Source organism: Raphanus sativus, chromosome 6, assembly GCF_000801105.2.
Source record: "Raphanus sativus cultivar WK10039 chromosome 6, ASM80110v3, whole genome shotgun sequence".
In the NCBI taxonomy this organism is placed as follows: domain Eukaryota; kingdom Viridiplantae; phylum Streptophyta; class Magnoliopsida; order Brassicales; family Brassicaceae; genus Raphanus; species Raphanus sativus.
This window is the reverse complement of record NC_079516.1, coordinates 35487658-35504123: the sequence shown is the minus strand read 5'-3', so window position 1 is coordinate 35504123 and position 16466 is coordinate 35487658. Positions and strand designations below refer to the sequence as shown.

Sequence of the window (16466 nt, the reverse complement as noted above, 5' to 3'; positions counted from 1 at the left end):
TAGATAGTAAGTCATATATAATATTTGTAATCACAAACTATGTGTTGGTTGTACGAAACATCCACGGTCCTATTTTGGATAAATAAAATGATGCAAATATTAATTTAATTATAATGTATGGCCGTTATATGATAGTAAACATTTACAATGGCTATTACGTGAGGGTCTATTCCATATTTCATACTATGTTATTTGCTATTATTTACATAGTACATTCAAACATTGATGTATGTAACATAGAAAATTAATAGAGAATTGGTAAGTGAAGACATTACAATATTATTACATTTTTGGGGTTTTCAAAGGATCCTTCGACATCGGATTGTAGGTAATATATAGTAGAATTTTGGATTTTACCTGGTTTTCTAGAATTTATAATAAAATTATTTTATTAAATTTGAGCTGGATTATACATAGGTCATGAGATATATCGGTTCAACTACAAGTCTACGTAAAATACTATTTGAAAATCAAATAGAACAATTTTCTTAAAATGCGGATCAAGAGTTTTAAAACTAGGATCAAAAGCTAGTTTATAAATGAAAAGGGTCATGATACAGATGTCCATCCATATGGTCTTAAATGTATGACAAAACAAACAACACTGGTTCAAAATGGATATATCTTCTCTTGTGCCTATTTTTTATGGCCGCGAATTTGAGTCTACAATCACTACTACCATGCGTGCAATCGTTTACACATAGTTCTTATTTTGTTTAATCTTATCAATAAATTTGGATGGGATAAATTGGATTTATCTTTTACAAGATTAAATGGTGGAGACTGAGATTCCAAAACATTTCTGTACTGATCTTGTTATTAGAGCATCTCCAATGGTGTACCACCATTGGAGTCCTTAAGATTATTAAACTAATTTAAAAAAAAAAAATAGTTAAGGACTATGATCAAAATAGAAAGTCCAATGGCGTTTTCCTATTTTGAATCCTTAAGAAAAAAAAATAAAGAGTCAAAGAGGAGGGAAGTTTGATCTAACATGCTTTTGTTGATATAGAACACTAAAACACACACCTCAGATAACTCATACTGCAAAACAAGCAACACAAGTCAAACATATATTCATCAATTATTTTGAGGGCGATACAAGGAACAAAGGTTGTAAAATTCTCCTGAGGTTTTCTAGGAACAGTGTGTTGGCCAGTAAGTCTTTCCAGTACCTTCTGCAGTTGTGGCCCTTGTGGACCTGCAAAATGAGCCAGAGATTCATTCAAGAGGTAATAAGAACATCAAATAAATCATTTGATAATTGCATTTTCAATCAACTGTTTTCAAACAGAGACACGATTACTAAAAGAAAATAATATAATTCTAGAAACAAAATCATAGTATAACACAGACAAAACAGAAAGATTAAAACAAGACTTTCAACAAAGTGTATACTAATGGAAACAGAAAGATGAAACCAACTCCAAAGGTAATAAAAACGCAATACTAATGGAAACTTCAAAGTTCTATAAACTTTAAAAAAGGCATTCTTTCATCCTCTATCTAAACCCTTGACATAAACGACAAGTCTAATCATCATAATCACTTGGATTAATCAAGAAAATCTGACAACGTACCAAGTTCATCCAATTCAATCACCAGTGGCTGAACTCCAAGTCTCTTGAACAATGTCTTCACTTCAGTACAGTATCTACAACACACACACACACCCAACACCAACCAATCATCAACGAACAATATGTTTAAAAAAAAAATTGAAGATCTGAAGAAGAAGAGCAAAAACATACGAGTAAAGAACAGAGAAAACAGAGTAGTGAAGATGAACACTTTTAGACTTTCATTAATATTCAACTTAAGAAACTTGATACAATGTCATCTCCTTTTATATACAAGACACAACCTACTTCTAGGGTTTTCATCACACGACACCGCATTGAGTAAAGCATCCAAAGCGATTGTATGTCGCTATCTTGCAAGCTGGTTTCTCCGTACACCTTGGACCACTTTGACGTTTACTGAGAGCTGAGGAGATGACCGTTGAATGATGGTGATTGGGCTTAGCAGTATTATCTTCATCGTGGGCTTTATCTTGAGTCTTTAAGCCCAACTGACTATTAACGAGCACCAAGTTTTGTGTTCTCAGTAACTGTTTTCCTCACGCTCTCCTCCATTCTCGATCCGGAAGAAGAAGAGAAGAAGCAGCCGAAGAAGAAGAAGACATGGCTCGAACAGAAGAACACGACTGCTTTAGACATCTCTTGAAAGGAGATCCGACGGAGTTTCTGATGCCGATGCTTGCCGGAAACAACGAATAAGAAGAAGAAGGAGAAGAAGGAATCGAATCTAGAGAAGACGAAGATGCAAATTTCAAAGGGTTGAATGCCGGCGAACCCAACTCCAATCTCCCCATCCAATGCCAAGCTGCCACGTCCATAAGGATTTGATCCTAAAACTCCTTATCTAAGGATCAATCCTTAGAGCATGTTTATTGGGGTCCCCTAAGAGGATTGCTTAGCATAATTGGGGTTTAAAAATAAAGAAAAAATGAGATTAAAGCAAGGGGCGTAGCTTAATTACGACACCGAAGGGGCGTCCCTTACGAGCCACGTGTCGCGATATTACAGAGGAGAGGAGAGGAGCGGTGTCGAGGTTTCGTGAATTTTTGTTCGTTCTCTCTTTCGTTCGTTTTCTCTCGAAAGCGAAAGGCGATTTCAATGGATTCTCTCCCTCTCGGTGGAAGTGAGATCGGAGTTTTTGAGGAGACAACTATCAGAAAGAGGATGGAAACAAGTTTGAATCCAATCAGGGAGAAGAAAGCAAAGAAGAAGTTCCATCAAAGGTTGTTGTTTTAGTTACGGCGTTGTTTTAATTAAATCCCCTTTCTACAAGTCCCTTCTCCTTCAAGTTGTTTCTAACTTCAAGCTATCTCTTTTGCTTTCTATGTTTCTTTGCCTTCAAGTTCCAACGAGGCCGTGCGATTGTTGATTTTTTCTAATTAGTTTCCCATAAATGAGCCAGGGAGATGCTCTGAGACAATGAAGAAGTATTGCAGCACGGAAGTGATTGAACGGTGACGGGCATAACTCGCAGCTTGAAAATCATGATCTACTTTTCGGTCACAAGGTAAGGTCGTTTTGTTCTTGGTCAAAGCCTATAAATATTCTTGTTGCAGTGAATAGCCTCAAAAAGAACCAAGCTTTGATCCTAGTAAATATCCAAAACCTCTAGAGTTCTTTGCTGCGTATGATTGATTTCAAAGTGAGTTATACCTTTTTCTGATGTTCATAAGCCTTGTCTTGTTCCTGTTATGTCCTAAAATTTTGTAGTTTAAATTGATCTTGTTCCTGTTATTGCTAAAATGTAGTTCTGTTTCTTGTTCCTGTTATTGTTAAAATGTCCAAGTGTTGTTCTGTTAAATGTTCCTGTTATTGCTAAAATGTCTAAGTGTTGTTCTGTTTCTTGTTCCTGTTATTATGTAAATGTTCCTGTTATGCTAAGTGTTTATATTGATCTTGTAATGCAGGCATACAAGAACATGAGACTACAAGAACATGAGACTGAAAGCTGAGAGAGTACACGAGAGAGGTCACCGGAGTCGGAGGCAGACAAGGACAGTGCTTGTCTTGTATCATGAAAGTCACGCTTGTGTTGTATACAAATGGTTTTGTTTTTTTTTTTTTTTGCATCAGAAACACACATATAAATTGTGTTCTCCAATCTCTCCATACTTGTAGTTTTTTACCTTTCCAATCTCCCATTGTTAAGAACCTTAATTAAGTAACCACCATTAAACCACTATAATTAAGTGTCCCTTAACAAAGTTGCTTATCTCAATTTTAATAGTTAAAAATTCATTAAAGTCCACTTAAGCAACACTTAAGGGTTTTACCAATAAACATGCTCTTAGGTAACTAAGTGTTTATATTATTTTTATATTGTTGATTCCCTAGGATTAAGAGCTAAGGATTTCTCTTCATCCCCCATTGCAGCTGCTCTTAGGTCTTTCATCAATTTAAGGCCGACTAAAAGGTTTGTATTCAACTTCTGAATATCTTAAAAACATGATTGGGCATTATTGTCTCCATATGAGCCCAAATATGTTGTAAGTACCATATGAACCAATATTTCAGCAACTGTGACCCCTTTATAATACTGTCAATTATTTCCCAGGGTCGTTTAGGCAGTATGATGATAGTCATGTTTCAAAAACTGGTCATTATTAATCATAGTATTGTTTACCTTACTTTGTAAGTTTAATGTCTCTTTTGACATTTTTATCACATTCATCCGTTTTGAAACTATTCAATTGAAGACTAGTGATCTCTCAAATTTTTTAAAAACATTAAAAGTCAACAGCCTAACTTTTCTGGTTGTTGTTTGGTCAATTGTTTAAACCTCAAGCCTAACTTTCATCTAAATTAAGCAGCAAGTCTTAAGTAATTTATTTTAGAAAACTATAATTCCCTTAAAAGTATCTAAATAAGCTGAATCTATGACCTATGTGTTTCAAAAATGGGACCCGTAATATTACTGATCACGCTTCGTATTATACATTGGAAGAAGAATTCAACAGTAGTTAAAGCAAATACCTTTTGGGTTTTGGCACATGCTACAGATCATAAATCATGGATTATTTCATTCTTACCCAATTTACTTTCCACCATTCCAATTTCCAGCAAAGACTCAGATAATTTTATAGCGAAAGTAAAATAAAATGTTTACTATTATTATTATATGGTATTTTGTATATTATATGGTAAATGGACACATGAAAATTATTTAAAATTTTGAATTTGGAAAATGAATAGTGGAAACGAAACTAGACGACAGGAAGAACTATTAAAAGGGATTGCAGCCGGGCATACAACTAAAGTTCTCACCGACATTACCACAAGTACGTTGTCACTCGTGGCCTAATTTCGCATAACTGCTCATAAACTAATGAATCATGTTAAACGAAATATAAAACTTCCTAAATCATAAATAAAATAATACAGTATGTTTTTTTTTTTTTGATAAAGGGCTAATAATACGGTATGTTATAATGACAAGAATGTGTGGGTGAGTATCCCTCTAGAAACTACCTGGCTGTCTTTATTTCAATCATTAAAATATTATTACAAACTCTTCTTTTTTTGTTACTATGATATTTCTCAGCTTGAAATTTGAGCCAAGAAAAAATATAACCGAAACTTTAACTATTAAAAACGCTATTGGGCTATTAGCGGTTATTTTGTACAAATATTTGGAGTTTTGCTACACCACCAAAAACGTTCAGTAATTATCACCGGTTAAGTTTGTGTTTCTTACCGTTTATTATCATTAGGAAAAATGTTAACTTAACTTCACAAATATCAAAAAGCTGTATAAAAAGGACAGAAGTTCATTATTCTATAAACAAATAAATAAAATTTTATTTTCCCCAGTTCTTCTTACTGAATTCGACAGAAAACGACGCAGTTTCGAAACTAACTGGCTTTCCATCTTCATATGCCGGTTACCGACCTCTCTAGCGAAAGCTTCCAAGTTTTGCTTTAAAGTTGGAACTCAAATAAAAAAAAAAACTTTTTCAAATAAAATTTTGAATCTTTCCTCCAACATTTCATTCTCCTCCTTTAGTAACAAAAAAAAAAAAAAAATCTTGCATTAATTAATGGCTTCCCCAAATCTGTGAGCTCTTTACCCTTCGTTGAGTGTTGTTTGTTTGAATTGAACAAATGAAGAAGTCTAAACTCGAAAACTCCGCCGGACATACACGGTTCGGTCTCGTTCAGTTCCTACTAGCTCTTCTCCTCTTCTACTTCCTCTGCATGAGCTTCGAGATCCCTTTCATCTTCCGAACCGGGTCCGGGTCCGGGTCCGACGACGGGTTGCCGAGACAGATGGTTGTCGTCGGTAGAGAACCAAACCGAGCTATCATCGGAGAAGAAGAACACCCGCAGCATCGACACTTCAAGAACCCGGGTCGGGTAAACCGGGTGGGTCAGTTCAAAACCGTCTCCGAACTCTTCGCCAACGAGAGCATTTTAGTAACCGATGAGCTCTCCACCTTCGACGAGACCGTGAAGCATGCGATCTCAACGGGGAGGAAAATGTGGAGCGAGCTCGAGTCCGGTTTAACCGTCGAACCGAATCCGGTTAAAGAAAACCGGACGGAGAAATGTCCGGAAACTGTTTCGGTTAACGGAGACGAGTTCTTGAACCGGAGCGGGATCTTGGTTTTGCCGTGCGGGTTGACGCTGGGATCTCATGTAACCGTCGTGGCGACGCCGCACTGGGCGCACGCGGAGAAAGGTGATGGGACGAGGATGGTGACGCAGTTCATGATGGAGCTTCAGGGGTTGAAGGCGGTGGAGGGGGAAGACCCGCCTCGGATCCTCCATTTCAACCCGAGGGTTAGGGGTGACTGGAGTGGGAGGCCGGTGATTGAGCAGAACACTTGTTATCGGATGCAGTGGGGCTCTGCTTTGCGATGTGATGGTCACGAGTCTAGTGGTGATGAAGAGACTGGTATATACTATATACTATAGTTTTTATTTCATTAATCATTATTCTAATTTATTATGAAGGTTTGTTTTTAATTCTGATGTGAAGTTGATGGAGAGGTTAAGTGTGAGGGGTGGAAGAGAGATGATGATTCTGATGAGTCAAAGAAGACATGGTGGTTGAATAAGTTTATGGGACGGAGGAAGAAGTTAACACATGATTGGGCATACCCTTTTGAAGAAGGGAAGCTCTTTGTTCTTACCCTTCGAGCTGGGATGGAAGGTTACCACATCAGCGTTGATGGAAGACATATCACATCTTTCCCTTACAGAACCGTTAGTTCTTTGGTTGTTGTCTGAAACCGATAGGTAAGGAATGGTTTGATGTTGAACGTTTTAATGGTGTTTTTTCAGGGGTTTGTTCTAGAGGATGCTACTGGACTAGCTGTCAAGGGGAACATTGATGTGCATTCTATATATGCTTCCTCTTTACCTTCCACAAACCCGAGTTTTGCTCCTCAGAAGCATCTCGAGATGCAGAGCATGTGGAAAGCTCCTGCGTTACCTGAGAAGCCTGTAGAGCTGTTCATCGGTATTCTCTCTGCTGGTAACCATTTTGCAGAGAGAATGGCTGTGAGGAAGTCATGGATGCAGCAGAAGCTAGTCAGATCATCCAAAGTTGTTGCCCGGTTCTTTGTGGCATTGGTAAGAGCACAAGTCTTGAAAGAGAAGCATAGTCATTGGTGTTAATCTGCATTTTGCTTATGTTGATTCATGTTGCAGCACGCAAGAAAGGAAGTCAATGTGGATCTAAAGAAAGAAGCTGAGTACTTTGGTGATATTGTCATAGTACCGTACATGGACCACTATGACCTTGTTGTACTCAAGACCGTTGCCATCTGCGAATATGGGGCTAGCACAGTGGCGGCAAAGTATATTATGAAGTGTGATGATGATACGTTTGTGCGAGTAGATGCTGTGATCCAGGAAGCAGAGAAGGTTAAGGGAAGAGGTAGCCTTTATATTGGAAACATTAACTTCTACCATAAGCCTCTGCGTACTGGGAAATGGGCTGTGACATATGAGGTAACGCTTTGCATTTTGTAGTACCTGAAACTCAATAGAGCTGAACATGTAACATGACAAACTTTGCTGCATCAGGAATGGCCAGAAGAGTATTATCCACATTATGCAAATGGTCCGGGTTACATCTTGTCATATGATATAGCTAAGTTCATCGTTGATGATTTTGAACAGCAGAGATTAAGAGTAAGTTAATTTTAACCTTCAGTGCATTTTGCTAGCTTTTGAGACCAAATCTAAGAAACATCAAAATGGTCATTGTTATTGCAGTTATTCAAGATGGAAGATGTGAGCATGGGAATGTGGGTGGAGAACTTCAACGAGACTAGACCGGTGGAGGTGGTTCACAGCCTGAGGTTCTGCCAGTTTGGATGCATAGAAGACTACTTCACTGCTCATTACCAGTCGCCACGGCAGATGATTTGCATGTGGGATAAGCTGCAGAGACTCGGGAAGCCCCGTTGCTGCAACATGAGATGACATAACATTGTTTTTTGGCCTGATTCTGGAATTTTGGAAGAAGCAGAGGAGAGTTTATGGAGCTAACTGTATTAGATCTTTGTTTATGTATAGAACAATCTATAATGTATCTATATATAATATCCAATGAAAGGCTCTTCAAAAGTTGACAGAATAGTCTAGTTCTTTTTGCAGTTCTTACAAAATAGTATGATCATGTAACAAAGTATGTGGCTATCTCTCAACTTCCTCATCATGTTGAGGGTTTAGAATCCCTTAGGTTACTTTGTTTCATCTATATGCTGACATGTGAACTTTTTTTGTCAAGATACTAGACAATTGTCTGCCTGTCCAGATCTTTTGGTGACTGTAGTAAGGGACTTGAGGGATATGTATACTCACAAGAAAGTTAAAAAGCACAGTTCCTTGATTTGTCCGGTTCCTAGGTAAGATTGGCCAACAATGTTTTGGAAAGTTATGATTTTAAAACCTTTTGGTGGTGATTATAATATATAGACAAGCATATGTTCCTGATCAATATGCTGAATGCTAATTATTGTGGGAAAGGATGCACCAAGCAGAGTAACAGCATTTGCTTTCTAAAACCGTTACCAAACAGAGTAACTGATTTTGCAAGCCATGTCAGATAGAATAAGCAATTAGCATCACATGATTAAAATCGGATGCTCTCACATGTTGTCTTAGTCACTACATTAATTGATCGGCTATGTAATGAAGGCGACTTAATGACAGAAAATGACTTCTTCCATGTTTTGCAGACATTCAGGACAGACGTGTGGCTGATAACTATTTTTGTTTGCTTTGCTATCAAGATGAGATTGATTTTACTATTGCATATGTATCATTAGTGAATTTGATTTATAAAGAACCTTGATTGTAGAGAGCTTTTGTTAGCCACACTAAATATTATTTGTTTGAGTGGTCAATAATATTCAACTCGTTGTTCTAATTATAATCATCCTACGTGAGTAAAATATAATATCAAAACAATTCAGCCATCACTATTTGTTGGTAGGTCAGTCATAGAAAATTCAAATACTTTAATAAGAACACCACATTTGACGCACCGGCCATGTGACGTGCCAATGAGAAACATGATCCTAGTTACATTCTTTATTGTTTTCATCTCTCTCGAGTATAAGTTATTGATAAATGTACGACTGACTGAATGATGTGCTTCTTCTATTAGCAATGTTGAATGATGTGCTTCTTCTATTAGCAATGTTTTGAATTTGAAATAATGTACGACTGACTGATGCTTGTTGTCTTCGAGATTTTTTCAAGTTCTCTCTGTATTTGCAAAAACTTAACATGCCACTTTCGTATCGATACTGTCATTTAAATATGGAACTTACTTAAATTTGCTAAAAAGAATATAGAATTTTCATTAATCCAAAAAATACCAAACTTATTTTGACAATTTAGATATGAGTTTAACCAAAGATAACAGTTGTTAGTCAGCCGTTTACTGTTCACAACGCCGGTTTAAAATTAGAATTATTGTTCACTTTTACTGTTCAACATCTCTTTGAAGTGTATTCGTGAGAATGGTGTTTGGCCAGGTCAAGGTAAATTTGGTATATTTTAGATTAACGAAAATTCTATATTTAAAAAAAAATATTTAAAGAAAAAATTTGAATAAGTTTGGTATTTAAATGCTTGTTTTCTTCTTTGGTATTTGTTTCTTCTTTCTTTTACATTAGGCTAAGTCCAACCGGACTGTGTAACGCTAAAGTAGTGTTATATTTGATGATTTCCCTCTCCAATCATACGGAAAAAGCAATGCCATTTTGGCGTGATTCCCTTTCTTGCTACAGTGTCATACCATATTTGGTGTAACACTTTAGCAACGGCAATAATCTTCTTTTTTCGTAAAACTATTTATTTCAATATTGTTTGACAAAAAAAATATTGTTTAATTATATTTGACAATATTTCTGTTACAGTATTATTTTATAATTATATCTGATATTTAATTAAAATAAATATATCATATTTATTTTTTATTTTTAACATTTATTCAATATAAAATATTAATTTATATAAAAAATCCCCTAGTCTATATTTGAGAAGTGATTTTGCCACATGTCATCTTCACAATCAATTTCACAAAAAAAATGATGACATGGTTACTAAAGTTGATGACATGGCTTATAGTTAAATATGACATGGACAATAACATTTATTGTTGATATATATTTTTGGTAAACTTTATAAAATATGACAATAATTCATACATTACATTTAATGTCAATTTATATTTTTGGTAAACTTTTTAAAATATGGTAATAACTCATAAATCATCCTTAAAATAAATATATTCAAATATGAATTATAAATTTCGAAATTTTATTTAATTTTACTTTTATAATTACAAAATTTTTATTATTAAAATTTTCAAACTTTTCTACATCTTTTAAAAAAGTAAATAAATTTTTAATTGTAATATCATTAGTTTTTTTTAGATATCTAAATTTTTTAAAAATATTGTTTAGTTTTAATCTCTATAATATTATTTGAGAAGTCAGTTTCCTATGTGTCGTCCTCACGTTAATTCTTATGATTGTTAATTATAATAGTACCCTTAATGAATCAAATATATCTATTTGTCATTATTAAAAAGAAAAAAAATTCCTTTTTATTTTGGTTTCCTTCTCTAAATAACCTATATAATGAAAATTTTTTGTAAATTTTAAAAACGAAAAATATCTTTTATATATAATGCGATTCATTAAAAGGAAACTTAACAAAATAATTTTGATTTTAGAGTAAATAAATAATTATCCCTTTAAAAGATAATCTTAAACAACATAATATATATTTTAATATAATTATTTTATTTTAATTAATCTATTTCTCAAATTTATTACAAAAAAAAACATAACACAAGATATTTTAATGAATAAAAATGCATCTTTTATTTTCTAATTAAGTATCCTTTTATATTTTTCCAAATCAAATATATAATAAAGAAAGTATTTAGAAAATTTATAATGAAAACATTTTTATATGTGATGTGATTTCATAAAAAAAAAAGAGAAAGTTCAGAAAAATAATCTTGAATTTATAAGTTTATAAGTTATTTTTATGAAACTTCGTACCGATCATGACTTTACTTTCTAATTTTGTTTTTGCAAATTAACATATACCAAATTATAAAAGATAGTAACATACTTACATATCTATGATGAAAAACCAAAGGAATACAATTAATTCAATTTGGTTGAGTTAAACTAGAAATAATATATTTTAGTTTGAAGGAATATATGTAACACAATATATCCACAAAATGAGTAATTGGACTAATCTAATTTTTAATACAAAATCAAACACTTAACTAAATATAATGTATTATTGTTAATATTAATATTCTTATAAATATAAACTATAGAACAATGTAACATACTATTAACTAATATGAGATCTCAATTAATATTATGAATATATATTAACCAACTATTGCAACTAAGTTCTTTTCTATAATTTATATATGCATGAGGTTTCATAATACTATCGTTGTTATATTAATATCAGTAACTTTGAATCAATTAAAACTTTAATTTATTTTTACTATTTAATTCTAAAAAAAATATATTAAATTATACATAATATTTCTAAAATATATTTACAAATCTAAGGCAATATCAAATTAAATGTAAACAACAAAATTAATCAATATTTTAATCTATAGAATAAACAAATTATGGTTGAATCAGAAAATTAGATATTATCTTATATATCCAAAATTATACCTATGATTAAAATAAAATAATATTATTTGAAAAATAGCATACTGATTACAATATAAATTACATAGTAATTTAAAAATAAAAAAATTATAGTAAACTATTTAATATATTCATTTTATAAATATTTATATCCGTGCATGCGCACGGGAAAACCACCTAGTAAAAAATTAGATTAAAAGTACATAACAAATTTTAATTCAAACACAAGAAATTTAAATTGAAAAAATTAAAACTAAAAAAGAAAAAATTCATACAACAAAAGAACTTTTAAAACATAAGCATAGAAAAATATCTAATAATTAGGAAAATTATTATTCATTCCATTAAAATAATTAGAATACGGGGTAGAAACTTCTAAATCATTTGGTGATATTTGATCTTCACCAGTAACTTGTTCTCATTCTTCATTGATTGAACATTTGTGGTCTGAATATTTGAATTCTTAAATTTAGTATAATGTAAATTAGCTTTTGTTATGTGTTTTAATTGTTTAATGCAAGAGTTTTTTTTTATAATAATATTCTAATATAATTTTTTCATATAATATACTGATATTTGAATTATAAATATATTTTATAAAGTGAATTAGATATATTATTTTAATTACAATTTTAGTATTAGTTAATATCTATTAGTCATAAAATAATAAATATTTTACTAAACTATTAAAAACCAAAGAATCTTTTTAATTTTTTTATCTTTTAATAATTTAATAATGAAGAATATTCTTTTTAGTGTAAGATTTGATGTTCAGGTTGGAGAGCCAAAATTATTTAGTGCTAAAACTACATTAAATTAGTGTAACTTTAACATTAAAATAGTTTGAACTATAATGTTAGTGTAACATTAACATTAAGATAGTGTTATGGGTTGGAAATGTCATAAGGAGATTACTTTTTAACACTATTTAAAAAAAATAGTTTAAACTATAATTGCATACAGAATATAGTTGACACATGAAGTATAAAGAGAAAGTAATATTTTTCACATTGAAATCATACTATAATCATTTTCTAATAGTTGGTTTTATGAGTTCAACTTTATTTTCCTTATTTGCAATAATGTTATAGCAACATAATCCATCTGTGTCACTTTACAATTCCAATGCAAATTATATTTATTTTTATCTGAAAATTAATTGCAGACTGCATTGATTTTATAAATAATTTTATTTATCTAAAATACTATTAATTAAAAATGTATAATTAATAATATTTTATATATATTTCTGTTACTTTTTTAATCTGCATGAAAATGTCAAAATGACACTTATTCAGAAACGGACAGAGTATATCCCCATACCGAGAAGTGAAAACAAAGATCTTTTTCTTCTTTCTGTTTAACTGTTAGGTTCTTTTAAGTTTGGGAACTTACCAAAGTGTTGGTGAAGAGTTCGTTTCCTGTATCCCGATTCAAAAAAGTCTTGGTACGAATATTTGTTCTTGAAATTGAAAAATTTAAAGCCTGATTCTGAGTTTTGATAGAGATTATGTATCCAATCTTAACCTAAAAAAGTTTTGGAACTTTACCATCGCATGTTGATGTATTAATTTAAAGAAAAACAATGTGCTTGATCAAAAAAAAAAAAAAAACAATGTGCTGTTAAAGAAAAACAATGTGCTGTATAAATAGATTGTGGTTCGGTTTTATTAGAGTTAAACGGATAATTTATTTATCCAAAAGGGAACACGTCACCTCCTGCTCCACAAGAGACGAGAAACTCGTGTTATTATAGTATTAACTTGAAGTCTTGGATGATTGATGAGTGACGACGACAAGGACAATACTAAATTCCTTCAAGTTTTCATCTTCTCTCTCAAACCCAATAACAAAGACAAAGCTGCGAGCTTTAAGCGACAAGAAGAAGCTCTGTTTTTTTGTTTGTTTTTTCGTTTGGAAATGGAGAAGACACCGAGATATGTCCGGTGGGGTTATGAGGTTAACGCCTCTTCCGATGGTTGCATCGACGCGATCGACTCCTATTTCCATCAGGTTCCTCTTTTGATCTGAGCATCCGAATGTTAACAAGTCTTTAGGATGCGAATCTGTACTCTGTTTAGCCAACGGTCTTTGTAACTTGATCTCATTTGTTTTCAGGTTCTTAGTTATGGGAGGAATAGGAAAGTGATCGTAGAAGCACCACTCCACGACAAAGATTGTGTCTTGGGAAACGTTTTAGCTGCTCATTACCTTTCCTCTTCTGATCATCACAGAGCTAAGTCCTATCTCGAAGCTGCCACATCCAATCTCGTGAGTCTTTCTTCTACTTGTGATTCTTCTTCTTCTTCTACTTGCGGTTTTGGAGAGTTTAATTCGTTCCTTTTTTCTTTCTTTACAGGAACAATCCACACCTTATGAGAAAGCGGTTTTCGAGGCTATTAGTTACCTGCTCTCTGAGGACAGGGATGACGACTTGGCTTTTGAGATGCATACCAAGGTTCCATTGCATTTCAACTTAAACTTCTCTCAAGTTATGTCACCTTAATCTTAACTGTGGTTTGCAGTTACTTGAAAGATTCCCAAAGGACTTGGTCTCTCTCAAGAGAGCTCAGATTTTGAGTTTCTACATGGGTCAGCCTGGTCCCTTCTTGGGTCTTGTTCTACAGGTACTTTTTAGCTCTCATAGACTTGTTGTTGGCTCACTTTGAATGATTCACTGTCTTAAGACTGTTACACATTGAAGGTTCTACCTGTGAATCGAGAAGAAAGTTACATACACGGGATGCTTGCGTTCCCTTTGTTAGAACTTGGTCGAATGGAGGAAGCTGCGGCAGCTTCCAGGAAAGGCTATGAGATAAACAAACAAGACGCCTGGGCTCATCACTGTGTGAGTTATCTCAAAACAAATTTTGACACTTTGAGCACTTTGCATCCTTATGTGATGCTTACGTTTTTCTGTTGCAGCTGTGTCATGTTCTTCATCATGAATGTCGATTTAAAGAAGCAGTGGAGTTCATGAAAGGAGTCTCAGAATCTTGGCCTTCTTGCTCATCCTTCATGTAAAGCATTCAAGGCTCTCTCTCTCTCTCTCACATACTATCAAGCTCTTCTTTTATCATCTAGAATATGTATGAAACTGTTAGGTATACACACAATTGGTGGCATGTTGCTCTCTGTTACTTGGAAGGAGGGTCACCGATGAGTGAAGTCATGAAGATATATGATACTCACATCTGGAAGGAGTTGGAGAAAGAAGACGCTGTTCCTCCTGAAGTAATAATCCTCTTTTCTATCGAGGATATATTTACTTCTTCTATCCAGTATTCAACCGTCTGCAACTCTCTTTTAGGTTTATCTCAATGCTCTCGGTTTGTTATTGCGTCTTGATGTAAGAGATGCTCTTGATGGTTCGTTTGAAGACCGTCTCAAACTCCTTGCAGCTCGTTTGACTGATCAGGTAAGCCATGCACTAGTGCTACGATTCTGTTCAATAGGCTTTACTAATTGATGTGATAAGTTTGGTTTCTCTGCCACTTGTGTGCTTTAACATTTCAGGCAAACTGGTATTTGGAGTGGCATCTTGATATATTGATAGTTTGGGCATTGGCGAAAGTTGGAGAGACATCAAGAGCTCATGAACTACTCCAGGGTCTGAAGTTCCGGTTAGCGTGAATCTTTTTTTTCTTATAAAGTTTGGAGTAGATATTAGAGTTGTTGTGAACCTGTTTTGTTCTTGCAGAGTATCGAAGATGACCAAGAAGAAACAACAAGTGATGCAGAAAGGGATTCAGGTTTGTTTCCCTGTCTTTTCCGTTTAACAACTCATCAATGTTAATTTTTTTTTTCTTTTTGGCTTTCATATCAGCTTGGAGAATCTGTTTATGAATACGCAAAGGGTAACTACAAACAGGCTTTATCACTACTTGGTTCAGATTTTAACGCCATTGGTTACAAGGTAAAAACAAATCTCCAGCTACTAAAGGATCAAACAAAAATGATTCTTTTTTTTTTTAAATAATGTTTGGTGGTTAATAACAGATCATTGGGGCATCAGATGAACAAATAGATGTTTTCAACGAAATGTGGTGCCAGCTACTGCTAAAGACATGCCAACCCTCCACTGGTGCGGCTTGTTTTAGAGTCTTGAAATCAGTTTCATTAAATATTCATTTTGTTTAGTATAGCAATAGACGCTCTTGGGTCTGATCTATGCAGCCAAAGAAGTGATCAGAGAAAGGATAAAGGTCAGAGATGGTGTTCCCTTCATGTGGCGTTTGCTGGTAAACATAAATATGATGCATACTTTTATCATCAATGGTTTTTTTTTTCTTTTTATGGTGATGAGAAAATCCATGTGGTGTTTCTGGTGGCAGGAGAAGAGCTATGCCATGGAAGGCAATGCAGATGCTGAGAGAGCAGGAGAGAGAGCTAAGAAGCTGGAAGGATCTTCTTATTTCTAACTCTGCTTCTTTATGATAATATAACTTAATGTGTAAAATCCTTTGGATTTGGTGTTACGCGTGTACATATTGTTTTATAGCAAATAGAAGACACTTTTACTAGGAGCCAACAAACAAAAGTGTTTCAGAACACAAACACATGCTTGTGTGTTTTTTCTGAACGTACATGGTTCAGTTGGCATGGAAGTCAAAAGCATACATCCTCGAAAGACGATGAATTTCCCATATTTTACATTTCTTTTTTCTAGTGTCACTAATGAACCAATGAACCAGTGAACCAATGTACCATTTTATATACCCAATAG

At 33.6% G+C, this 16466-nt stretch overlaps 2 protein-coding genes, 1 long non-coding RNA gene and 1 pseudogene across 3 annotated transcripts; 3 read left to right on the top strand and 1 right to left on the bottom strand.

The window, feature by feature from the left end:
* Nucleotides 1-911: 911 nt before the first annotated feature.
* On the bottom strand, nucleotides 912-2398 carry LOC108809740 (glutaredoxin-C5, chloroplastic-like; annotated as a pseudogene).
* Nucleotides 2356-3751, top strand: LOC108809742 (uncharacterized). Its single transcript, XR_001942891.2, has 3 exons — nucleotides 2356-2803; nucleotides 2983-3087; nucleotides 3488-3751. It is a non-coding gene; the product is annotated as an uncharacterized LOC108809742 (long non-coding RNA).
* A 1725-nt stretch (nucleotides 3752-5476) lies between these two features.
* On the top strand, nucleotides 5477-8166 carry LOC108806275 (hydroxyproline O-galactosyltransferase GALT4). Its single transcript, XM_018578344.2, has 6 exons — nucleotides 5477-6474; nucleotides 6559-6785; nucleotides 6864-7154; nucleotides 7233-7535; nucleotides 7611-7718; nucleotides 7803-8166. Exons 1-6 carry the CDS (start codon nucleotides 5682-5684, stop codon nucleotides 8010-8012), a joined length of 1932 nt encoding a protein of 643 aa, XP_018433846.1. The 5' UTR covers nucleotides 5477-5681; the 3' UTR covers nucleotides 8013-8166.
* A 5285-nt stretch (nucleotides 8167-13451) lies between these two features.
* LOC108806215 (uncharacterized) lies at nucleotides 13452-16396 on the top strand. Its single transcript, XM_018578265.2, has 14 exons — nucleotides 13452-13753; nucleotides 13859-14011; nucleotides 14100-14198; nucleotides 14266-14367; nucleotides 14445-14588; nucleotides 14666-14760; nucleotides 14845-14974; nucleotides 15051-15158; nucleotides 15257-15363; nucleotides 15441-15492; nucleotides 15567-15656; nucleotides 15740-15824; nucleotides 15917-15981; nucleotides 16075-16396. Exons 1-14 carry the CDS (start codon nucleotides 13523-13525, stop codon nucleotides 16159-16161), a joined length of 1548 nt encoding a protein of 515 aa, XP_018433767.1. The 5' UTR covers nucleotides 13452-13522; the 3' UTR covers nucleotides 16162-16396.
* Nucleotides 16397-16466: the final 70 nt, after the last annotated feature.

Coding starts and splice junctions, on each gene's coding strand:
- LOC108806275 (XM_018578344.2), top strand. CDS start 5,682: ATGAAGAAGTCTAAACTCGAAAACTCCGCCGGACATACACGGTTCGGT. Junction 6,786..6,863: donor CATCTTTCCCTTACAGAACC/GTTAGTTCTTTG, acceptor GTGTTTTTTCAG/GGGTTTGTTCTAGAGGATGC. Junction 7,536..7,610: donor AATGGGCTGTGACATATGAG/GTAACGCTTTGC, acceptor TTGCTGCATCAG/GAATGGCCAGAAGAGTATTA.
- LOC108806215 (XM_018578265.2), top strand. CDS start 13,523: ATGAGTGACGACGACAAGGACAATACTAAATTCCTTCAAGTTTTCATC. Junction 14,975..15,050: donor AAGACGCTGTTCCTCCTGAA/GTAATAATCCTC, acceptor ACTCTCTTTTAG/GTTTATCTCAATGCTCTCGG. Junction 15,657..15,739: donor TTAACGCCATTGGTTACAAG/GTAAAAACAAAT, acceptor GGTTAATAACAG/ATCATTGGGGCATCAGATGA.